This window comes from Eumetopias jubatus, unplaced genomic scaffold, assembly GCF_037043125.1.
Source record: "Eumetopias jubatus isolate StellerSeaLion01/CBP00866 unplaced genomic scaffold, mEumJub1_p1.0 scaffold_8, whole genome shotgun sequence".
In the NCBI taxonomy this organism is placed as follows: domain Eukaryota; kingdom Metazoa; phylum Chordata; class Mammalia; order Carnivora; family Otariidae; genus Eumetopias; species Eumetopias jubatus.
Genome location: NW_028274814.1, coordinates 54,656,453 through 54,683,680, shown reverse-complemented (window position 1 = coordinate 54,683,680; position 27,228 = coordinate 54,656,453). Strand labels below are relative to the sequence as shown.

General features: G+C 34.2%; 1 protein-coding gene across 1 annotated transcript in view; it reads right to left on the bottom strand.

Annotated features, from left to right (window-relative positions):
- The window catches only part of PIK3C2G (phosphatidylinositol-4-phosphate 3-kinase catalytic subunit type 2 gamma), a 344,412-nt gene that overhangs the window by 188,240 nt on the left and 128,944 nt on the right, over window positions 1-27,228 (bottom strand). The window contains 2 exon segments of the mRNA XM_088025563.1: window positions 17,475-17,569; window positions 20,822-20,915. Coding sequence (XP_087881689.1) covers window positions 17,475-17,569; window positions 20,822-20,915 — 189 coding nt within the window.

The following is a 27,228-nucleotide window of genomic DNA, read 5'->3' as shown; positions in this document are numbered from 1 at the left end:
GTATCATTAAATATTTCTGAGTGAGGGGTGCCTGGGTGGTTCAGTCAGTTAAGCATCCAAATCTTGGTGTTGGCTCAGGTGCTGATCTGAGGGTCGTGAGATCAATCCCCTCATCAGGCTTCATGTTCAGTCAGAGTCTGCTTGAGATTCTCTCTCCCTTTGCCCTTCTTGCTTGTGCTCTCTCTCTCTGAAATAAATAAATCAATAAATATTTTATAAATAAATATCTCTGAGTGAAATGAATACAGTTATTTTCATAGTTTCGGGGTTAATATTATCATTTGAAATAAAGTAACAGTGACCATTCATTTTGATATAGCTTTCATTTAAATATGTTATGCAAAAATATACATTAAATTCCAATTTAATGTCTTTAATAGAGTACAAATCTTAAATGCTGCTGATACTTGGTCAAATGTTTTTTCCCCTTAATGGAAACTAGTATTCAGTCCCACTACTGAATTAAAATGTTGTTTATTTAAAGTTTTGCATTTTATAGTTTCATTTGAATAATAAAATGCATAGCTAGAACTAAGAGATTAAAAGAAAACAAAGCTTAAAGAACAGTTTAATCAGGGGTTTAAATAGAACAATCTGCATTGCTGCAGTCGGCACTTGTACTTCTGTCTTTAGCACACTGTTCTCCTGCTTTTATTGTGCTTTTATCATCTGCTTCACTGGTTTGTTCTTTGCTGTATCATTGGAAAATCTGGGACTTCTATTACTGTAAATAATTTTGAGTTTGTTGCATATAGAAAATAAGTAGGCCCAAGCACAGTATCTTTGCAAATGAGTAATTAAATGAATGAATAAGCCAACTAAGCATTTTGGGGAAATTATATCCTATATTTACCAACTCTTGACTGAAATAATTCAAAGAAATCATTGTAGGAGAATTTAAGGAAGTTAGGAGCTTAGGCAAGAGAACAGATTTTAAACAATTAATTTCCAAACAATTTGATAAGCAATATAAACAAGAAGTTTGGCAATCCAAAGGAAGGCTTAACTGACTCTAGCAAAGAATAGAGAAGATTTAGAGAAGATATTTAAACTGAGTATTGAGAGATGCTAAGAAGTTTTCCAGGAAAAAAGGGACGAAGAGTATCTTAGTATCTATATTATTTTTTTTTAATTTTATTATGTTATGTTAGTCACCATACAATATATCATTAGTTTTTGATGTGGTGATCCACGATCCATTGTTTTCATATAACACCCAGTGCTCCAGGCAGTACGTGCCCTCCTTAATACCCATCACCAGGGTACCTTTAAATAGCAGGAAAATGTGAAAGTCAGGATATCACCAGGCACTAGCAGATATGTTGGTACGGTATGACCATGAGTGCATTGAACGAATAGTAAAAAATGAGGCTGAAAAAGCAAGTCAGGGACCAAATGTGAAGGGCTTATATGGTTTTCTATTTATGTATTTATTTATATACAATGTAGAAAAATAAAATTTAAATTAAATATGGAAAATGAAGCAAAGGGAAGGTACAGATGGGGAAGGTGAGCCCAGGAGACAGGTGAGTATTCAGAATTCATACTACAAGGTTGTGTTAAAAGTCAGCTAAATTTTTGACTTCAAGTATGTAAGGAGCCAAAGGGAAGCAATGACATTTAATGAATGTTTACTATGTGCCAACCACTGTTTTAACACTATCAGTCTTCTGTGTTTTTAAACAACTTTGAGTCTAGAAAATATTTTTCAAAAATTATTTTGGCTTTAAAAATTAATATTCACTTTATTAACTTTTAAATTTAAAAAACACAATTTTTCTTAAACTTTTAAGTTTAATTTACATATCTTAGACCCTTTATAAACGTACCAAATTTTAACAATGGCTTTTAGGGAGGGAAAGTCTTTGATTACTGTCTTCCCAGTGAGAAACCTAATGCTCTTAAACATTGTGAACTTCATTTGTAAATTTAGTATATTCAATTTTCTTTTACTCAGTGGTCTGTTTTGATAGAGAAAAATTTTTTATTATATCTGGTACATAATACTGGAAATATTATAAATACCATATACTGTTTACTCAACTATTCCATATGACTTATATATGCAGTACCATTTCAACTTAAAATCACAAGCCAATTTGATTACTTGGTTAACCGGTTATTCTAAAGGCCAAATTCTCTAAAATATTTAAAAAAAAAACTAAGGTGGCATACATACAAATGTAATAATAATTACTACAGTTTAATTCTCTTAAATATTTCTATATCTAATCATAAATCTAAGAAATAAATGACACTTTCTCAAATGTACCAAAATCTTGATAATTGTTGAAACTTGGTGGCAGTATGTGTGTATAAGGCATGGTACTATCTTCTCTATTTTTATAGATGTTTGAACATATTTATAGTAAAACATGAAAATGCCTTGTCATTAAAAAAGCAAAAATGATATCCCAAACAATCTTGGAACTACCTTTCTAAGCAATTTTTGTGTTACTTTCTCTGCTTGATTAGGTTTCCTAGCCACCAGACTGGTTTCTGGGTGGGATGCTGACCAGTTGAGACCTATTTTGTAATTTCTAGGTCAATGGCTTCCAACTGAGGGAATCTTTCAACCCATGTTCCTTAGATTCACATTAGAAATCAGATAATTTTTCAGACTGACATTCTCCTACATCCCTTCATACCTGCCTCCTAACCCCATTCCTGCCCTCCCAGCTCCCTATCCTCCTGCATGCTGCTGTGTCACTCAAATAAGTTTTGTTTTTCTTTGGATCTTAAAATATTTAGAGGACTTTCCTTCTGGCTCTGTAACCACTAAACTTAAGAAAAATTCTGATTCACATACAAACTTGCCCTAATTACTTAAAGATTTTAGTTATAGGGTCACTTGTCACTCCCTCCAACATCACTTACATCACAATTTTTGGTGATTTCACTTTCCATGTAGATGAGTCTTTCAGTATCTTGTACTCTCAATTCCTTAATCTCTTTTCTTTGATGATTTTATCTTTAATATCAGTCAATCTCATGTTAAATACTTGACTTCATTATTATCAGTGTTTGCAAGCTCTCTTTAATTTCAATTTTAGACATCTCATCCTCCACCCACCACCTCCTATTTTTCTAGTTCTCTGCCTCTAGTAATCCCAATGCTTGCATCTTTTTGTCTACAAGGACCTCTATAATTCATCAATTCTTTTACTCTCTTCAATACAATTTATGCCCTCACTTCTGTCCTTACACAAATTAAGTTTCATGGTTTAATATTATAAGTTATAAATCATTATATTGTCCATCTTTTGCATATACCTTCAATTCTCTTGCCTCCCTAGTTTCACGATGTGCTATGGTAAACAACATTTCTGGTTAAATCCAGCACTCCATTTATTTCCTGGGCAAGGAGAAAGTCACGTATTTTTCTAGTTGGCCCTACTTTAAATTTATAAGCAGTAATTTCAAATGAATCCACTTTCCTCAAACTCTCAACACCTTCCGCCCCATTCAAAAGATGATTTTGTTTCCTTCACTACAAAAGCAACTACCATTATGTCTACTCACATACCTATTCCCATCTATTTTTCATTTCTTCTTGTTACTATGTATGGACTCTGTTTGCCAATCCTCTTGTGCCATAAATCCTAATCCCTATCATTACTTAACACCTTTGCATGAGAAATTTCCCCACTTTCTTTTGTCTTATCAACATCACCCTATTTTTTTCCACCAGCATATAAAAAAGCTGTTATTTCTCCCAACCTAAACAAAACAGAACAAAAAACAAAATAAAACAAAACAAAGCAAAACAACGCCTCTCATTATTCCATTTTCTTCTTCAACTACTTCAGCTACCACCCCATATCTCTCAGCATAACTCCAAGTTATTGTCTCTGATATTTCTCTTTCTAACTCTTGAGTGTATTCCTACTAGGCTTTCACTTCCATTCACTGGAACTGTTTTTTCAATGACCTCCAATGATCTTCATGGTGCTACTCAGATCTCAAAGTTACTTGACCTATTAGCAGCATCTGACACAGTTAATCATATCGCTTTTACTTTTATACTTTCTTTAGTCTTGTAGGATTCAATACTTACTTCATTCATCTTTTACATCTCTGACTCCTTGTTTTTAGTCTTATTTTGTTTCTGCCTTATCTCTGGCTTTTAAATGTTGGCTTGACCTCCAAATATTTGGACTTCTTTGCCTTTCTATCTGTTCTCATTCTTCCATGATATCACCTACTCTTATGCCTTTAAACCTCATCTTTGCACTGATATGATAATTCCTTCGTTTTTATCTGTAGTCCAGATAAAGATGTTCAGTAGTTATTTCAGATTTTAATAGGTCCAAACTGATCTCTTGATATCTTTTTCCCACCCTTAGAACATGCCTTCCTGAAAATCTATTCTTTCAGTTGTTCAGGCAACAATTTTAGTATCATTAGTTAATTGTTTCTCTCATGCCCCTCAGCCAATCCATCAGAAAATTCTGTTTACTTTACTTTTATAAATAAACCCAGAATTTAATGATTTTTCACTTCTTCTACTGCTGTACCCTGATCTGAGCCACTATAATCTTTTATCTGGATTATTGCATTAGCCTCCTAACTGATTTTCTTGTTCCTGCCACTGCTCTTCTTCAGTCGATCCTCAACACAACAGTCAGAGTGATTCTGTTAAAATATAAACCAAATTATGTCTGTTATCTTCCCAGAACCCTCTAATGACTTGCCATTTTACTTAAATTGAAGCTAATATCCTAATAATGGCATAGAAATTTTTATTTAACCTGTCCTCACCTTTCCCCTTTTCCCCACTGACTTCATTTCCTATTATTTTTCCCCCTTGCTCGGGTTAACCCAGCTACAATGGCCCCATTGTAGCCTCAGAAACCTACACTGGTTTTTCTCTAAACACCCCGAACACACCGCAATGCCTTTGCATATGCTATTTCATCTTCCTCATATTCTCTTCCTTAGACACATAACCATCCATTCTCTTACTTCACTGAGATCTTTTTCCTAATGCCACCTTTTTAATAAGGCCTTTCCTTGCTACTTTATCTTAAAATTGCATTCCCCAACCCTCACATTCCTTATATCTCCTAATTGTTTCATTTTTCTCCCTAGCTTTTATCAATATCTTGCAAGTATATATCTTATTTCTCTTAAAAGCTATATAAGGAAGGGTAGGGATTTTTGTCTATTTTATCCATTGCTCTATCCCTGTACCCCTGAATACCACAACATGATTTTTTTACTCAGTGGAAGGTACTTAATAATATTTGTTTAATGAATAAATTCTTCCTCTGAGATAGGACCACAACTTGCAGATATAAGCCTTAAACCTGGTTGGATTCTCTGTGTCACAAAGTTGTCCAACGCTATAGTCCCAAATCTTATTACCTTAATTCTCACAATGATCCTGTGAAAGTAAGTATTATTATTATGCTCATTTTAATGATTGACAAAAATTGGTCTTACAAAAGACACCTAATAAATAGTAGAACCAGGGTTTGCATCCAGGCATAGTGAAGTAGATCCTAAACTGTGAACTATTACCCTATGAGTTAAGAAAGCCAACATTTTCATACGTTAAAAACAAACTGGTTACTTTGTTACCACAAGTTCCAAACACACAGAAACACAAGTTTTTCTAACACTGATAATAAAATAAAATTTATTCTGTTTAATAATTTATATAGAATAAGACTAATGAATTTCATCTTTATCTTTTTAAATTTTGTATTTATTTTTATTTTTTAAAGATTTTTTTAAAAGGTTTTATTTATTTATTAGTCAGAGAGAAAGAGAGAGAGAGGTTTATTTATTTATTAGTCAGAGAGAAAGAGAGAGAGAGAGAGAGCGGCAGGCAGAGGGAGAGGGAGAAGCAGGCTCCCCACTGAGCAAGGAGCTTGATGTGGGACTCGATCCCAGGACCTTGGGATCATGACCTGATCTGAAGGTATATGCTTAACTGATGAGCCACCCAGGCATCCCAACTTTTTAAAAAGATTTTATAATTCATTAGAGAGAGAGAAAGAGAACATGAGTTGGGGGGGAGGGGCAGAGGGAGAAGGAGAAGCAGACTCCCCACTGAGCATGGAGCCTGAAGCAGGGCTGATCCCAGGACCCTGAGATCATGACCTGAGCTGAAGGCAGATGCTTAACCAACTGAGCCACCCAGGTACCCCTTATCTTTATCTTATGAGCATTGCAGAATCATTGAATTGGGTAGATGAAATATTAAACAATACCAGGATTAATCAGGAAATCATAATGTCCTGAGCTAAGGGTTTAGTGGAGATGGAGAGGGGAGTATTGATTCCTGAGACATTTCATAAGTGACTTGGTAGATACAGAGGGAGATGGAGGAAATTAGCTCAGATATGTAAATGAATAGTTAGGAAAATCGTTAGGAAAGGAAGTCACAGTATGAGTGGCCCGATGAGCCTGAAGAAAGGCTGACATCAGGAGTCAAATTGCTATTGGCAGTGAATTCTAGGTTTAGTATGTATGGTAAGTCAAAATGTGAAAGGGCTAATACATTAGATTTCTGAGTTTAAAGCTTTGGATGAAGAGCCATCCCTAGTGATGAAAAGATTTAATACGTAGCCATGGAAAGTGGTTGTTGAAGTGTGAAGGAGCTAAAATTTATCAGTAAAATAGGATGTGAAGGGCTCTTGAGGCATTTTTTAGCTGAATCATCCATTTAGAAATGAAATTGTCCAGAATTGTGGCAAGATGTGGAACGGTGAGAAATACTAGAATTGTGTCCCAGAACTTTTCCCACTTATATGGTTTTCCCATTTACACTTAGATGAAATGTGCATGAATTAGATCACAGAATTATAGATTTATGCCCACTTATCTGATAACATACTTCAGTTGGGGAGTGTTAATTAAAATATTCTTAAACTATCTTCCAACAAATGAAGTGTCATCATTAATTAAAAAATAAAAAGAAGTCCAAAAAAATAAAATAAAATAAAAAAGAAAAATAAGAAGAAACATTTGTTAAAGCTAGGGCTGTACAAGGCATATTGCATAATTTTATGTCACTTCACTCTCAAAAAAATTTCAATTCTTCCAATTATTGATTTATTCAATGTATACGTACAGAGTAGCTATAGGTGTCAGGTCTCATGCTAAATACGTTTGGTAAGTATTTTATTCTTGTTTTACAGATGAGAAAATGGAGGCTCAGAAATTTTAAGTCAATTACCCAGACAAAAAGCTTGATGTGTCATAGCTGGTATCACTAGTTGCCTTAATATAAAATACCAAAACTGGTGGGTATAGTGTCATCCAGAGGTTGGAGCACCAACTGGTCATAACTTTAATATATATACTGAAACAACAAATGTTTCAGTATATATATTATTAATGCTTCAAGATAATCATTGCTAAGTATACTGGGTAGAGGAAAGAGAAAAGAGAAATGTGCAATCATCACTTGTCATTAACCAATTGTCAAATGAGAAGGAATTGCTAACTCTGACCATGGAAGTGAATCCTGTATAAATGGCAGGTTTATCATTATACCTCAAGAATAAATTATCTCACTGCAATCATATGGTCAGTAATAAGGTTCATTATAAATATTTTATACCAAAGGAGTAAACCATTCAGGATTTAAAAATATAGCTTAATAATGGAAAATCCAAGATAACCACCAATCACATTTTCTTCCCTAGTTCGTGAGTTGTTTCAGTGAGTTCCTATCTTTCTCAGCTGGTCTACAATGCTTTTCTAGTGTGGTAAGTTTAGCAACACAAGATCCATTCTTTTCCTGTTATAAAGGGTTTGTTTATTTATTTATTTAAGTTTTTAATTTTAGTTCTAGTATAGTTAACACACAGTGTTATATTAGTTTCAAGTGTATAGTATAGTGATTCAACAATTCTATACATCATACTCAATGCTCATAAGTGTACTCAATACTCTTCGCCTATTTCACCCTTCCCCCCACCCACCTCCCTTTTGATATGCTTTATTTTAAATGAGTACACTGAACTGAAGTTATTTTTATTTTCAACAAGAACATTTTTTACTTGAAACATACTTCAGATACATGGTTCTAAAAGGGTTTTTTTAAGTTCTTTGCCTTTTAAGTTCCCATCTTCTTGCATGAGTATAATTTTTCATTTGTAGTTCATAACCTAATCCTATAAAATAACCAAAGGATCAATGAAAATTTTTACTCATATTTTCTTCTTCTGAACTGTGCTAACAGATGAGTGATGTGTGTGAGAAAGTATTTATCAATAGGTGATCTGTGAATGTTGCTAGATTCCTTCATCTGTTAAGTTTCTCTGGTACTAAATGATGCATATATTCCCAACTTTTTCTGACAATTAGAATGCTTCAAGATACTTTGCTCAACAAGTCTCTAAACTAGTTTATACAGTGACTTTTCTGCTCCCACTTCCACTCATTTCAAATTCTGTTATTAAACTTTCATTTTAAATTTGAATTAGAATAAAACAAAGAAAGAACAATGGTAGGAATGAGGAGTAAAATGTCAAGAATCCAAGATCTGAATTCTATATATAATTATTAATTTGTGATATGACCTTGGGAACTGGAATTTTGGGAATACTAAATGATTAAACATATATATCCTTTGGATGTACTAAATATATATTAACATGATCTCAATTTATTTTAACAATGATTCTATTAGGCATAATTACATTTCCTTTATAGATTATGAAAAAAATCAGGAGGTTAAGTAATTTTTCTAAGACCATACAGCTAATAGAGACCTGAGTTTGAATTTCTACTCAAGTATATTTTCCCCCAAATCCTGTTCTCTTAGTATTACACTATTCTGCTTTTTATTGTTCTTTGTTATATCCTTCATTATATTTAAGTGGGTGGAAGGTCATAGTGGATAGGGCACAGGGTCAAATTTTGGCTGTTCTACTTAGTAGCATTACATATTTAGCCTCTTTAAGTACTAATTTCATCATCTGAAAAATGGAGATAATGGAGTTGTTGAGAATATATGAAAAAGTGACTAACATAGTATCTGGGATTAACTACATTATTTCTACCTGTAAGGATAAAAAAGTATTGAGGACAGCTAGATGGTTAGAATTCTTTAGTGATACTCTATAAGTCACAGCCATACTAGAGTTAATAAACATTAGTATTCTGGTCTTCATAGCAGGGAAAGAATAGTAAGGTATTTTAAAGATTATCCAAGTCACTATCCAACCCCCAATTCAGTTCCTGAAGCTCCTCGATTCTGGTAGGGGTTCTCTGGACAATTGACACAACTGTCTTAATTGTGAAGGAATACATTGAATTTGGGTTTATAATCCGATCAAAGAGGATTTGAAAATCACTGAATGGAATGTTTAAAACTAATTTGTTGAGACAACAGAATTGAAAAATAGACTCTAACATCTGTGGTAACTGCCTAAAATAGCCAGGAAACTTAAAAAAAAATACCACATTGCTTAAACCATGTTTATTATCATTTGTTTATATTTTCTATCCTTTTTGCAAAAAAGCTATAAATTGTGTATATAAGAGGCACTCAGTAAAAACTTAGGGAACAGATAAATGAAAGAACGGATGACTAACATAATACTCTCTCTTTTCTTAATAAACTTATGCACCTTCCTGCATCTGTTCACTGAAGTCCATTGGTCTACTTGTGCAGTTACCCCCACAACTTTCAGTTACTGCAGCTCTAGATTAAGTCTTGTGAGATTGTCAGAATCACCAATCAATTTATGTCAACAGTTTATTGAGCAGCAGCCTCTCTAAGAGTGAGAGTAAATTTTACTTGGAAGAAAATAATAAAAGTTCCACCCTTTTGGTAAATTAAGGACATTTATAACACTCTAGGAAACATAGGTACACAGTGCCCTAATTTAAAAAAGAAAGTGACATGTACATTAGGATTCCTCCCTTTAACGATTTCAGATCACTAAGCCCAAGCAAGATAAAATTATGTGGCATATCTGTCAAGAGTGGTTAGTGTTTCAGGCAGATTGCCAACTCCAGAGAAGATGAGCATTATTTGTGCAAGCTGTTCACTTGTCATTGGTCAAAACTGAATCATACATGCCAAAACAAAAACAAGAATTCTAAGTTATTAAACATGACAAGTGTTTGATTGAAATATCCAAGTCTGGATTTTGCTGCAAAAAGCCACACATATGAAGTTCTTTAGACAAGGAACAGCAAAGTAACTGTCTTTCTCTTGTAACTATAGTAATACAAATGAAATAGAAAATTGAGTTAGAAGAAAAGCAAGAAAAACCTCCATTCAACCTTTTCAAAGAGTGATCTTTTGGTGAGTAAACATAGAAAGTAAAGTGGAGCCTAAAAATAAGAACTTACTCACTAGCTGATACAAAACAAAACAATAACAGAAAACTATCAATCCTCCTAGGAGCCAGTAAAAATCAGACACTGCTCAGTAATTCCTCAAAACCTCAAATAGTCTTAACATAGAAAATTATATTTTAAGTAGCTGCTTACTAACTTAAGATTTCCCCATAAAACACTTCTTGTCAAATCACTAGGTACAGCCTTTTATTTATTTTTTTAAAATATTTTATTTATTTATTTGAGAGAGAGAGAGGACAAGCAGGGGGGAAGGGGAGGGGCAGAGGGAGGAGAAGCAGACTCCCCACTGAGCAGGCAGCCCGACATTGGGCTCCATCCCAAGTCCCTGAGATCATGACCGGAGCTGAAGTCAGACACTTAACTGACTGAGCCACCCAGGAACCCCTATAGCCTTTTATTTTTAATCAGGGTTTTAAGGAACAGCATAGTTAAGTCAATATAAATCGCCTCATACTGTAGACCCAATCATTGTTAACAACTGATAGATTTTAAGAACTTTTATTCCAGAGGATCATATTTATCTGTAAGTCATTTAACTAAACTTCCCCTGATTACAGGGAACTAGGGAATTCTATTTTTTAAAAAGAGCAAAAGTGATTATGAGAGTACCAATGGGAACTTATACACTTAATATAGTGACTTTAGTATAATATGGCTTGTTCAGTATAATATGGCATGATTGCTGTTTTAAGTACAGTAGTCAAGATAAGTTAGCCTGTAGGCAGATAAATGTATGTGGTAGGATTATTTTATTTTAATTCATTCAACAGGTACTTATTGAATACCAATTATATGTGCTATGTGCAATATTCTATGTTAAGGATGGATGATTAAGATAGGGCCTCACAATCCAGAAAGGGAACATAGGGTTTTATCTAGACTAAATCTAGTCTCCCCTTCACAACTGAAGAAAGAATCAGATTTTGTTCAGATAGCAAAACCTTCAGGGAAGAAGACCAGTTTAGGGGTATATTCTGAATATTCTAAATCAATTAGGTAAGTTAGTTCACCTGATTGCCATCTGATCAGGTGATTGTCTCAGGATAATCTGTGAACCAATTCTGGCAAATGATAAAGGAAGTTAACTCTGCTATGAAGTTTAGAAGAAAATTTTTCTTGTTGAAGAAGGATCAGCCCCTTTTCTTTTGCTGCATAGTGTCATGTGTGAACATGATATCACCTGTGGCAGTCTCCTTGTAACCATGGCGTGAACTGGACTAAGGACAAGTAAACACACTGAGGATGACAGAGCAGAAAGATGCAAAGAAACTGGGTCTATGACAAAATCAGTGAGCTGCTGCAATAAAAAAAAAAAAAAAAACTCTGGAACCGCTCAACTGATGAACTTCTTGTTATGTGAGATTATTAATTTTTCATATCATTTAAGCCAGTTAAATCAGCATTTTTGTTATTTGCATGCAGCCCAAAATATCTTAAAGAAAAGGTAAATGGTGAAGTAAACAAAATATGTAATATGCTTAGAACTGTATCGGCAGTGTGTACAAGGGCTGACATCTTCAAAGAGGATAAAAATTTGAGCTGGGTCCTAAAGGACTCTGTGCAAACAACAGGGCAACTGCATTTCAAGCAGAGAGAAATACCATGTACAAAGCCACAAGGGCATGAAAGATCTCTGAAAATTTGAATAACTACTTAAAAATAGAAGACTATATTTGGATGTAGAAAGTCATTCAAAAGGGGGTGGGAAGCAGGCAGAGTTGAAATCATGAAAATCCACTGCAAGGTCATATTAAGGAAGAATAGATTTTTTTTTCAACATCTAAAAATTCTAAACTCTATCAGCAAGAAAGAGGTGATTGGAATTTACAGAATTATGCTAGCCAGCTGTGGGTTACCTTGGAACTAGAACCTACTTTATGAGTTAGGGATCAAATCGTATTACATAAAGATTATACCAAGAACAGTGTGGAGGATGGATGGGCTGAAGGTAGGTAAGAATGGAAGTGAAAAAAAAAAAAAACCCAAAACAAAAACAAGAAACAATTAGAAAGCTGTTGTAATTGTCCATGTAGGTAATACTGAAGGCTTGAACTAAGGTCCTAGTCATGGATATAGAAAAGGGACAAATTTAAGACATATTTATGAGAAACAATAGTCAGGTCTTAAAGACTGATATGAGGAAGGTTGTCGATAAGAATAATGTCTCCCAGATTTTCTGTGTTGGATATCTTGGTAGTGGCTGTTAACCAGGATATTGCATATAAAAAAGGAGGTTTGGACATAGTGAGCACAAGGATTGAAAGACAAGGAGAGGGTAGGGATATTTAATTCAGTTTTGGACCTCTTGGGCCAAGATACCAGTTGTCCACCATAGCTAGGTAAATAAGTTAATAATGAGCCATCTAGGTAAAATGGTTTAAAAATATACCCATAGGTTAAATCTCTTGGAAATACTTACAGAATTGTTAGACAAAAGATATTTTCAAAGAATGTCTGCCAAAATGATGATTCTATTCAAGTAGTTAGGCAATAAATAGTCTTTTTTGTCTATTGAGATCAATCTTAGTTTTTGAAAAGAAAGCCAATTAATATATGTAACACTGAGTACTGGTTTTCCTTCCATGTCCTCTTTCTTGGCAACTTGATGGTCAAATTTCTTCAGTCATCTACATCGCTTTACCTCTGTGGCAGACACTGCTTTGGATTTACCAGATCAAACAGTATTTTGCTTCTGTGTATATATATATATACACACACACACACACACACACACACTGGTCTGCTTTCCTATTTTCCCTTGCATGTAGGTGGGGTCTTGTTACTGACTTTTGACCTATGGAATGTAGGCAAAAGAGGTATGTGCCCTTTCTAGACCTGGACCCTGAAAATACTTTTGACATGATGCTCTGGTCTTCTTTTTCAAAATCTGGATCCAGGTATGAGGAATCTGGGTGAGAACTCCAAATTCAGGGGATGAATGAACCATAAGGTGGAAGCTTGGCAAGTAATATCAATGTGCTGATACATTCCCTTTCTGTTACCATTCCAGATCTTTCTCCTGCTCTTTATGCTTCTATATCCAATTGCTTACTGGGTATTTTTACGTAGAAGGAAACTAAAGATGGATTTTGCTTGCATTTTATTATTGCCAAGTTCTGGCCTGGACTACAGGAATTTATTTTCTAACTCATTTAACTTGATAAAATGGGTTGACTTGAATTTCATTAGCGTATTGCTGGCTTAATTAAATATGTTTTTGAGAAAACTGAGTCTTGGTTTTATACAACATAAAGTCTTGGTTTTATATAATAAGTAGTAGAAGATAAGTACAAACTGAGTCTACTAAATAAATAACTCAGGAATTGTTTTCTTTCACTCATGGTTTAATAGTAGAACTAAGAGAACAAATTTAGTGTTTTAGGTATGAATCAGGAACTACAAAAGAAAAACTCTGTGAAAAACCTACTATTCCCCTCAAAATTCCTTCAAGTATACAATTTTGGGGGGGCTTCCTGCACATATCTGTTAATTAATATTATAATTGACAGCAGTTGTGGATTATGCCGACACCTAATGGCAAAAACTTTGAGTATTAGATATAAAGATCTCAATTTGGGATATTGTTTTTTCTTCAGTTTTACATTCAAGTTAAGGAAAAGCCACCACTTTAGTTTACTTGAATGAGTTCCTGATTACTGATAGAAAAACAAACATTTTGTGAATTCTTCAAGTTGTACTTTTCTTACAAGTAGATGGTGAATCGGAAAGAGACCTGAAGTGGGCATGAGATGCCATGAAAAAAAATTTTAATCTCAATTCTTTAGCTAGCTAGATGATTGTCATTGGATGAGTCACTTAATTTGTTGAAATCCCTTTCTGGGTGAGAAAAAAATGCTATAGCATTTGCAAGGTTCCATTTGACTCCCAAATCCTATAACTCTATGAGTATTTATTAGTCTATTTATTTTGGAGGCCAAATTCAAATATTATTAGAAGACAAAGATAATTACTAATATTAAGGTCATATTAAGGAAAAATAGATTTCCTTTTTGTTGACCATATATTTTGTTGGCTAAAGTAAAGCTGTAGTATGATTGAGAAACAATGATAATTAAGCAATATAATGCTGTTTTTCAAGGACTTACCCCAAATCCCCAGCATAAACTATGACAGAGGAAGACTGATACTATTATAGGAATACCAGATTACCATCTAAGCAAGCAGTGATCTAATTGCATGTGGCTGTTGTAATGAAAAATTGCTGGAGAGTGGATTAGAAAGTTCAGTTCCTACAGGCCAGATCTGATGCAAGTTCCAACATTTGAGGTCAGCATGTATGCACAAAATGTTTACTTTTTTAACTCTTTACTTTTTTTTTTTAACAAAATAGAAGAATTTGAAGAGGGCATAATTTAAATTGGGGATAAATTTAAGGTGGAGCTTTGTTCCTGGCTTTTGCATTGATTTGAGGTAGAACTTTGTATAAGATTGTAAGATTCTATTTTCATGTATTTAATAAAAGAAATAACACAAATGATATAATAAAATTAGTTTAAAATTGCATTCTGTTTTTAAAAGTCTTTTTATTAAAAGAACTATATACAACCCTTATCACATAAAATAGAAATAAAACAAACAAAACCCCCCCCCAGCTGTTCCTATATTGTGCCTTAACTAGAATACTATGCTAATGAATTTTACAGATTATTGCATAAAATGTAAACTTTCTTAAAAATATCCATGACTTTTTTTCAGTTTGGTTGAGGTAGAGAATAGCTATTGTTAGCTTAGCAAATTGCTATTGCAGAGTCTTTATCCTGTGTACTTTTCTGAGAACAATAAGGTGAAAGATGATTATAAGAGATCAATATTAAATGACAGCAAGACATATCTTTCCTTTACAAAAGAGTGAAGCAATAATTTATTATTCATTACATTGTGAAGGTAAAAGGTGAGTTAGTAGTAATGTAATGATTCTAGAAGGTAAAGGAGAGGCTTTAAAACCTATTGATTCTGTATCATGCATGCTCTATTACACTGTGATGACTGGAAATACAGCTCTTTACTCTTTCTTCAGGGAATATTTCAGATCTCAAAGTAGAGAAAGGATTGACCTCCTCTGTGTATTCATTTGTATGCCTTCATTGGTATGTAACTCTGGCAGAATTGGAGTGCATGTTTAGGCTTTTTTATTTATTTGATGGCCAGCCTTGCCTCTCTATTTTGTGGTTGTATTTGGGATGGATCACCATAAAGTGGACAGGATTTGTGGTCAGTTTTCCCCTTCATACAGCCAGTGGATCTTCCCTGCTGCCTGGCTGTTAGCTGTTGTTAGCTTGTGAGCTTGTTTAGGCAAAGGGCTATTCTGCTTTATCCTTAATAGTTCAACAGTGTCTAGTATCTCAAGGTTTGTCACATAAATGAACAAATGATCATCTAATTCATCATAAGCATTATGTTCTGAATATATCTATTTCCACATTAGAAAAAAAATTCTGGGAGGGAACAATGCTTAACCTAAAGTAGTGACTCACTGATAATAGAATTTTAGGCATCAGGTAAGCCATATTTAGGAGAAAGGATGAGAGGGAGGCCAGCTTCGGGTCTGGGCCACAGGGAGACCTGCACCACTGTCGTCTTCACACAGGTTAACTGGGAAGACAAAGCAGCTCTGGCTAAGCTGGTGGCAGCCATTAGGACCAATTACAATGACAGATATGATGAGATCCCCTGCCACTAGGGAAGCAACGTCCTGCATCCAAAGTCGATGGCTTGCGTCGCCAAACTGGAAAAGGCAAAAACTAAAGTGCCACCAAACTAGGCTGAGTGGACACTGTTGAATTTTCTGTACATAAAAGTAATAAAAAGTTCTCTTTCAAAAAAAAAAAGAAAGAAAGGATGAGAGGGACAGGTGACTTCAATCACAAGATGCAAAATTTCCACATTATGTTGCTTTATTTACAGTAGTCCTTGATTTGAGAAATTGCCCCAAAATTCTAGATAAGGAAAGTTTAGGACAGAGCGTTCAGAAAATGAATGGGAAGATTTTGCATCATCTCAATTTTATGAGTGGTATCTTAAAGCTCATAGGATTTGGTCCTTTAATGCCATTGCCACCTTGGAAAGGCCTTGTGGTGTCCGAAATACCATTGCCTTAAGTCATTCAGGACCAGCAGACACTACCGCAACAAATTGTTCTTTGGGGCCCTAATTCCTGATTTAGGTTAGTCCCTGACTTCTCATATTCTCTCTCCAATCCAGTTTTGATTTCACCAGTGATATCAATTGCCTAATACCTGATTGGGTCAATCTCCTGAAATTGCTTTAGCCTTGCCATCTCTGGTTTGGCATCAAGTTTGACAGTTCAAGCAGCCCTCTTCTGCCCCCTTCTGTCACAAGTCTGCATGTGCACAGCTGGGCCCTGGTAATTTAGTCCTAGTTTTACTGTGAGAGCAAAAGACCACAAAATGTATCCACTTAAGTTCCCTTAGCAAGGTAGTAGCTGATTGAAAAACTGGGGAGAATAAGACTTCATTCAAAGCTTGGTGAAAGAGTCCATTCAGTGAAGGGCCCAGGGCTAGTCATGTGTGTGATGCTTCCCTATACTGACATAGAAGAGGAAAATGTTCTGCTTTTTATATTAGACATTTGAGAAGAAAATGAACATCAAAATAAACATTGGTGGCTAACAATTCCTTGTATCTCTACTTTGCTATGAAATGCTTGAGTTATTTTCGTGGGAAGAGTGATGTCAACATGAGTTACATTTCTTTAAGCAGAAAAACATACTAAAAAATGAGATTCTCTTTTTCCCTATTAATTAAAGTTCTTCCCTAGCAATTAAAGCTAGTAGATGTTGTCTGCCATACATATGTGAGTGCATGCACTCGCTCCCTCTCTCTTAAAAAAAATAATAAAGCTATAGGAAAGATATCATCCAAATTTAAAATTCTGATTAGATTTAAACAGCAGCCACTGTACAAAAGGAAGATTTTGAAGATGATGACAGTTAAATTATACTCATCAATAAAAATAACCTTGACAAAGACTTGATTTTGGCTGAACTTTAATTGGAGGTTTATATCAATTACAAGGTAAGAAATCTTCTACTTCTTCTAATGCTGTCCCACAGAGAGAAGTTGACAACAAAAAAAGACATCCTATCCTATTTTAGTTAATCTTACCAGTAAAGACGATGGGCTATCTGGATGCTTTGCAATGAACGGTGCAATAGGAATTGTACCAGAGGACTTTCAAGGTTCCATTCAAACTTGACAGCCTGAAGTAAGAGATATAATTAATTTACTCTTCTTAGTAACAAAATTCTAGCAAAATACAAAGGGACTTAAGAGGGTTATGAAAAGACAAAGGAAAACAGCATAAACATTTTAACAAAATGTTAAAATTATATTTGATATTTGAATATATTTGATATATTATTATAAGATAACCTTATTAGCTGGTGTATAATAACATAGCACACACATCACAATTTGGATTTGTGTAGTCTCTTTCTTATTTATGCTTTAGTATCACAGGATAATAAATAAGGGCAGATGGTTGGTGGAGTTCAACCATGCCTAGGAGGAGAATCCTGGCACATACAAAAATACATAGTATGATTAGTGTCCTAGATATAAAAATGGCATTATTAAATAGTAGATACTTCTTTTCTTTGTGGAATGAAATTAATGCACATTCAAAGCCTTAACTGAAATCACCAACTGATACATCACTATTACCCTGCAGAATCTGAAACTTTACTTAGAGGTTTCAGAGCTGATTGGTGCCAGCCTAGCTCACCCCTCCCCAAATCCTTTCCCTCATTGTCTCTGAACAGCTCTTTAGGATTTTCTAGGATACCTAACCTGGTGGAACATACAGACAGTAATGGCAGCTCCTGATATCCTCATGGACCTAATTCAGATTAGGTACTCTGCAGGGGCTTCACTGTCCACAGGAAGTACCTGGGCCCCATCATCATCCCAGAAATATAAATATATATGAAAATGAAAACCAGGCTCTCTTCATAAAAATTTCCATCCCTGTTTAAGAAGCAAAACTTCTATTTATTTGCTCAATAGCCATTTAAGTCACACACATACACACATACACACACACGCACGCACACACACGGAGTTTAAGCCAGGTTTTATACCACAGTACAGACAACAGACAAAAGTGGGCACAACACACATTCACATACACACCTGAAGAAATACTTCAATATGCTGACCATACTCAAGGATGGGAAAGTTTATGAATTCCTAAGGTATAAGAGTGCCAAAGATGATTTCAGCAAATTTGCATAAACTCTTAATGCTGTCTGAATGTATAAAGACCATAATGTATGTTCTCTTAAGTTGCAGCCATGGCTTGCTTTCACTTACTTGCTAATACTGGGCTGACCAGGTCATAAGTTGGGTTGATGCCCTAATAGCATATCATATGAGCACATAAGCAAGAGAGAGATGTCTTAGAATTTACTTCCATGCTTGTCTTTTTAGCTTTCTTTTTAGATTTCCCCATTATTTCTTCTTGATTAACTACTTGTTGCTCTTAAATTGCTTCACTTGTTTCCAAACTCCCTACATCACTCTGTGCACTGGCATAATTTCCCCCTAAGTCCTACCTCACCATCTAGGAGGCAGGCAATATTTCTGGTGTACACTGCATTATTATGAACTGTTCTTAGAACCCACCCACACAGTGTTGACTTGTGGTTTGCCATAACCTCTGGGTCTGTGTCTTAATTGCTTTCTGGCTATGAACAATATGTTCTGTTTTTGTTATGGTCTTAGAGTCCTGTCTTATTTCTTTAATACATCCTGCATAATTCTAATAATATAATACATAACAAAATAACATACTTCAAGAAAATAATCAATAGGGTAGAATTTTTTGCATTTCAAAAGTTTTTATGTGTTTAAAGTTTTAAAGTCGGGAAGAACATAGAAGCTTAAGGGAAAATTCTATAATAAATGTTTTGAAAATTCTTCTCAGTTTTATTTATTTTTGAGTCATTTCTCTCCATCTCAAAACATTTTATAATCTTCATTTTTAATTAGGGAGTCGTTGCAACACTTCCTAATTTTACTTCTGTGTATTTGCTTTGTTGGATTTTGTGTACACCTTGTCATATGAATTTGGATTTGCAGATATATGGCTCTCAGCGATTTTCCTGGTGCCAAGTGTATTGCTTATTTATTCCAGACTGCTGTTTTCAAATGGGCTTAGTATATATAAAATTTTGTAAAAACTTACTTTTTTGATTTAGGTTAGCTAGAGCATGCTGCCAATACTCATGAATCATGAGATGAATAGTGTTCCTACAAGTCTGATTAATTTTTATTTTCACTACGCTATCCTGATAAGTACAGAAAAATCACAACTATAAAAACTGGTAAGAGTAACTATATGGTATAGCTATTTCTGAACCAGCTTTCGCTTTAGGAGTCCTTTGGAGAAATGCATATTCCATGTGCAAAGCAATATGGTATTCCAGTCACTGATAGGGGTTTCCCCCATTAGCCTCAAAGTTCTCTGTCCTAGGGGCACTTGGGTAGCTCAGTTGGTTAAGAGGTTAAGTGTCTGACTTCAGCTCATGTCATGATCCGAGCCCCACATCAGGCTCTGTGCTCAGTGGGGAGTCTGCTTCTCCATCTGCCCCTTCCCCCTCCACCCCTCTTGTGCTCTTTCTCTCTCTCTCAAATAAACAAAAACTGTTTTAAAAAAGTTCTCAGTTCAAAAACTGAGGCACCTGGCATTTAAAATAGCTTGTAATTACAACCTGACCTTTCAGGTAAGAAAACATCGGAGTTAAAAAACAAAACAAAAAACGAAAAACATAAAGACCACTCTATTAGAACTACCTATTCAGTCCTCATTACATAGTCAATTTGGGAAAACAACATTATTTGTAGTTTGGATATTCAATCATTTACATGGTCATTTGCAAGGTGTATGGTTGTTTATGTTTCAAAATATTCAGACTAAATCAGTGTTTGCTCATATATCTATATTTTATTTATTTGGCCACATTATTGTGATATTTAATGTTGTGGCTAAAATGCAGTATCTGTTGGCAGAATTCAGGTATTATCTTACAAAACCTCTTTTATAGATTTATAATCAATGTTAGAATGTTCTAAGGGAAAGGCAAGAAACACATATATTATGAGGAGCTGCCTAGCAAAAGACTATTTTCTAAATAACATTAATTTAATTTTAATTGTTCTACATAGTTAGGTGAAAAGATTTTATCACCAGCATTTCTATTTTTTCCCCCAATTCTAAATAATAATAATTTAAAAAAATGTCCCCTTTGGCTCTTATAGACCTTTTTTGTAACTACCAGTTTGGGCTAAAGAATGTCTATGTTACCCGTGTTGACACATGAGCTATAATTTAGTCCCTGGCTTGCCAAATTACAGTACCACTTTAGGTAGCCTACTGTTGACTTATTGGAAACTCTTTTTAAAGGATTATTAGTTAAAATTCTAGAATCCTTTGGAAACTCTGCTGTTCTTACCTGAACTAGCTGTGGGAGATGTTCCAGTAGTTCATCATTCAAGAGGTTGTCTAATTGTTGAACTGCCACTTTACGAATTTCTTGATCTGGAAAACTAATACAAAATAATTATATCTATTAAGCGATTAATGGTATGGAGTAATCCATGAGAAATGTCAGGGAGAAGAGAGAATGAATTCCATCCCTGGCACAGAAGATAAAATCATAATCTCACTATCAATTAAGATGATTATTAGCACCAAATTATTATTTTTCCACATTCTGTACTCTCATGTGGACTGCAATAAAAAGTCTTTTCAACTCAATTTTGGAAACTTGGGTTTAAGTCAGAAATTACGAGCTTGTCGATAAAGGATTGTAGGATATCTAAAATCTTTTCTAAAGTGTATGGAAATCTTGGCTTATTATTTAGCCATGCATTTGTTAAGTAAATTATTACCAGCTAGAGACCTGATGGTTTATATGATTAAAAGTAGGATATAATATATTTAAAGGCGTTTTGGACAGATCGTAATGAAAAACCAGAAATCTAACAAAAAAATAATTTAATAAAACTAAATCTTACCAGGATATGAAGGTCTTGAGGGTAATTGTGCCTTATTCATTTTTGGATTGCATATGTCTGTTTTAAGATTTAGCACCCATTAGACACTTAATAAATGTTTGTTACTGAACTAAATTTATGAAAGTATTTAGCATTTGAATATCTATCCCCAAAACAATTAATCCTCAAATGGGCTCTTCAGGCTGCCATCATCTTGTTCCACCAGAAGAATTAGATTCAATTATCTCCAAGCTCCTGGGAAGTGCCTAGAGATAACTTTCAGCACCACACCATTTTGACATGCTTTTGACATACTGCTTTGACATTATTAGATATAACTGGGGCTTTTGTAAGAACAATTAATTTTAAATAAACAAGTTTTCAGAAAATGTTGATATGCATAATTTAAAACTTGAAGGAACTACTTATAGTAACTGAAACTGATTAAAAAACAAGGAAATAAATAAACAAACAAAAGTCAAAAATCCTTTTGCATGGAAACAAACTGAATGCTTTCAACCAATCAGGTGAGAGCTCTCTTAATACTAAGGAGGTCAGGAAACTTTAAAGTCTTTAATGTCCAGTCTCTTCAGCATATCAGGTTATTGAAGGGTGAAATGAATTCTATGCAGTTACAGTGAAAAGGAAAACTGGTATCACTCAGTATCTCTCAACTGTCTTTGATAGCAGTTTGAAATGTAATGCTTAAATGTAATGTTTTACATATTTTTTAAATTAAACTGAGCATTTTAATTGCAACAAAAATTTCACTTCCTTGGTTAGTCACTCAAAACCCTTATTTCTGACCAGTGAATACTTTTCCAATAATTTTCTCCCTTGAACAATCTAGCAGTAAGACCTGGTAAGAAAACTATAGTCCAGACACATCTCCTGAAGTACCGCTAAAATCAGAAGATCCCAGCATAGCATCAAGCACAGGTGGAGAGCAGAAAGGGTGCAATAAAAATGCAAAGCTAGAAGAAGGTCAACTTGTTTTAGCGCAGAGACTACTTTCTCCTAACTAAATGTGATTGATTCTAATTTATTGCTCTCAATTACTAAGCCATTTATCTGAAGCCTGTAGACATCAAGGTCAGTTTGAGGACAGTTTCAAGTCTTAGAGGGAATAGTTACTCGGAACATTTTCCTGCCTAAGTGATGACTTAAGTCGGATACTAGTCACCCATGTTTTCTTTTGTGCTTATTTTATCTTATTGATATAAATGACAATAGAGAAAGCAAATAGAAACAAACATCACAATAAAACAAAACTCTTTGGTGAACACTATACCTCTAATTATGTATTTATTTCCAAATACTAGAATGTAAACTCCATGAAAGCAGAAAATTTTTGCCTGTTTTGTTCATGGATGTGTCCCAGATGCCTCCAGATTGGTGAATATGCTCTACACATATGTTTGCAGAATGTCTAAACTGAATTATCTTTCCACCTAAAACATCTCTACTGCTAGACTTTCCTCTTTTGGTCTGTGTTATTATATTTCTCCAATAATGTAGGTCTAAAATTTTGAGTCATATTTTCCCCCTCTTTTGCCCTCTTCATTGATCTGTCCCCCCCTTTCCCATCTGGCAAAATTCAATTCATCTTTGAAGTCAAAACTCAAGGACCAATTTACTTGGGAAGCTGTTCCAGCTACTTGGTAGCCCCCTGTAGAATTTATCTCAGCCTTCTCAGTGGGATTCTATATTATGTACTTGGTTGAAGGCAGCCTCATTCATTATGAATCCCTGATACAAGCACAGCTGAATAATAAGTTCTTAGTAGTCTCTTATCTTTATATCTAATCAGTTGCCAAGTTCAGTTAGCTTTTTTCATCCTAATGGTACTCTAGCATTATGCTTGTTTTTAGTTTCTTCAGCAACTAGCTAGTCTAGGCCATAATTATCTCATGCTGGTACTAACATTTTTCATAGTAATACCTTATAAATTTCCCTAAATTTCTAAATTCATTTCTCATAAAACATGAAATGGTTTTCTATTTCCAATGTACCTCTCTTAGGCCCATACTGTTTATCTAGATAGCCAAGGCTAGATGAACACCAGATTTTTCTCTTACTGTAATACTGAATAAACTGCTTTGGCTTACTGGTTATTTTCTTCTGAAAATGTCATGTGCATTCTCACCTTTGTGAGCTCTGTTACCCCCACTTGGAAGAACTTCTCTTTTCTTGTTAAATTTCCAGTCTTACTTCAAAATGTGGATCAAATCCTCTTTTGTTTTCTAAAGATTTCATTTATTTATTTGAGAGAGAGAGAGACAGCACAAGAGGGAAGAGGGTCAGAGGGAGAAGCAGACTCCCCGCTAAGCAGGGAGCCCGATGCGGGACTCGATCCTAGGACTCTGAAATCATGACCTGAGCTGAAGGCAGTCGCTCAACCAACTGCACCACCCAGGCGCCTGTGGATCAAATCCTCTTAAAGGTGACTATCCCAATCTTTACTAATCACGTCTCTGAACTCCAAGGGCATTGACTGGCTGACTCCATTGGGCAATTAAGATATGCTAGTGTTTATTAGAATTTATCATTTTTTATATATATCATTCTTCAACTAGTGAATAAATCAACTGAAGAATTGTTCTATCTTTTTTTTTTAATTCTTAGGATTTAGCACCATGCTCTGTACATATTGGGTCACTAATAAAAAGGGATTGATCGTGATGATAATAATGAGAAAAATCATACTATTGAGCCCATTTTATTTCTTGCTGCGCTCTGAAATAATTTATATTGGTAGCAATAGATTTAACTCAAAAATACCATTTATGTAAGTCCAGGTTTTTAAAATTTGTTTCCTCTGTCAAAAGGGTGAGAGAAAAACAAATCTGAAGGTAATAAAAAAGAAGGATGATGTATTATTTTTTTTCAGACTCCTTCAGGAATAGGAGAACAAACATTAGTTACATCTGTACAGCCCAAAAGAAAAATTATATACTTGTATTAATATGTGAAACTGTTAGGAAGAACATTTTTACACATTAATGGAAAAGAATGGATCTTTTTATTCACTACTCTTACATGAAGTTTAGGAAGAAATTGGAAGAGAAAATGCTAAGAGACTAACCACATGACATCCTGAGATGTGACTAAGGCCTAACAACAGTAAAGCATATCCAAATATAACTCTCATTTGATTATTTTAGGAAGAGTTGGCCACATTAAGAGAGACGTTGGCAGTGTTAGTGAAGCTCCTGGGAAATGTGTCCCTTCATACATATGGCAATATATAGCAACATGTATTTTTAAAAAATCTTTAAAATTTGATTATTCCTTGATCTAATGATCTACTTCTGGGAATTTATCCTAAAAAGATAATCAGAGATATATGTGAGGATATATGTAATTGCAAATAACATAAATGTCTAAAATTCAAGTTAAATAAGCTATGACCATATAATAGAATACATGCAGTCTAAAAATATTAAAAGAATATTAAGTGACATGAAAATATAATGAAAAATATATGCAGTATAATACCATTTAAAAATGTGCATATTTTTCCATAAGCTTGACAAAAAGATGAGAATATTAAAAATATTAATAATAAATATCCGAGTGATAATATCATGGATGATTTTAGTTTTCTTTTTTAAGCTTAATTTTTAAAGTTTTTCCAACTTTTTATATGAAAGTTTCATTGGTTACTAAAATATAATGATTTTAAAAAGTAAGGCTCATATAACTAATTATGAATATATATGAATAAGTGCAAGTTCATTACCAGCACTAGAAAAAAGCTCCAAATCATATGTCCCTTTAAGAATAAACATCATTGTGTAAAAGAACAAGTATTATATTTTTTTGGTTGACTTAAAATATTCTTTTAGCATAATAGGTCCAAATAGGGATCTCTGCCTCTGGAGAAATTCTGCTTAATACCTTTCTAGGGCCCTGAATGCAGGCAAAGATCAATGGACAAACACGTTCCACAAATCTTGGCATTTCTTCCCTGTGATGTTGTCTGAAATTGTTTAAACATTCTCTTGGGATATAGTTATTGGCATTTCATGCTCAGTAATGCATTCCTCAATGAGGTGAGTGCTACCCATATTTTCTGAATGTCATGTGATATTTACAGACTGAAATGTCATATGTGGCAGAAGAACTGCAACCTATTTCAAATTTTCCACAAGCCAGGTTTTGTACTCTCCAGTGACCTGACTTGCTTGAAAAATAAATATAATTCCTGCCAATAATAAACCAGGAGCCACTCTCTAGTGATTCTGCTAATCTTGGGACTACTAATTATTAGAGGCATGGGCATTATACCTTGAGTCTGTGGAAGAAATGAAAGTATCATTAGAAGTTTCATTAGGCTGATATTAACGAGGACCTCATTTACTTAAATTCGTAAGAAGCTTTCTTATAATCATTCAGAAAATAAATCATTTATAATGTAATAAATGGCACTCTATCGGATTTGAGATATTAAAAAGATACAAGGTCAGTAAAATTCTATGACTTGTTGGAGAGAAGATCATGTAAGGTGAGGAAATTTTATTTATTATGAATTTTTAAAATTAGGTGTAGCAAGAGTTCATGTGAAATAATCACTTCTTTAAGGTTATTTATCATTTTAATTGTCCATTTAAGTAACTTTAGGTTATTAATTTACTTTCCAAGCATGTCTGAATAGAGAGCAAAACCAATTTGGGTCAAAAGCAAAACATTACACTGGCTTACTATTCAGTTTTATATGAGTTTCATGAGCAGTGATTCTTATCGATGCAGGCCTTAGTTTCCTCTAATTTGAGCTAACAATTGAGTCTTTGGCATCTGTAAAAGGACATAGTACCACAGCTAAGATAAATATAACTCTGTACAATAATTGTTAAGGAAATATTTAAAAATTGCATATAGTTTTTTGTCCAATAAGTTCATTTAGACACAAAGAAAAAACTCCTTGAAGACTAGAGTTGTAAAAGTTAATAAAAGGAAACTAAAGACATGTGGCTAAAAAACTCAAAGGTGAAAAAATTAAGTAAAATGAAAGCAACTTCAAGATAAACATTTTCAAAGGAACTTTAGTGAAATATCAACTCTGTATTTTGCCAACAGTGTAAACGCAAAATTTATGGTTAAGCAGAGGATTAAGATGGAATAGTAATCCTTACCTGGGCAGGAAAGGAAGAGTATCAAGTATTTAGATAACTCTTTAGCTGAATGTAGAAGTAGGAACTGCCCAGTGTTTAAGTTGCTGTGCAACAGAGGTTCTCCTATTTTTGGTCTTAAGACCCTTTTAACACTCTTAAAAATTATGGAAGATTCCAAAGAATTTTTGTTTATGTGAGTTATATCTATCAAGAATTGCCATATTAGAAACAAACCCAGGACATTTAAGAAATATTTATCAATTCATTTAAGATAACATCAATTACCCCATTACATGTTAACATGAACAATATATTCCTATGAAAAACAGATATATTTTCAAAAACAAAGAAAATATTTAGAGAGAAGAATGATACTTTTTTAGATTTTGACAAGTATCTATAATGTCTGGCTTAATAGAAGACAACTAGATTCCCCTATCTCTTTCTGTATTAAATCTGATGCAATACTGCATGTCTGAAAACACTCTACACCCATAAGTGAGTACATGTGACAGAGGCAAGTGACATATTAGAGTTATTATGGAAATAGTCTAGACCTTGCAACACCCCTATTAGCATCGTGGTGACTGCAAATCTAGTTTTGAGAATGTAGTTTTGACATGTGTTATTGTTGTGGGGCCATACATTAAGGAATCTGCACTTGTGGTCTGTTTTGAAGACAGCAGCCATCAACTTATCTTTTCCCTGAATGACAAACTGGCTTTGAAATCACAGACCAACGCTCAGAT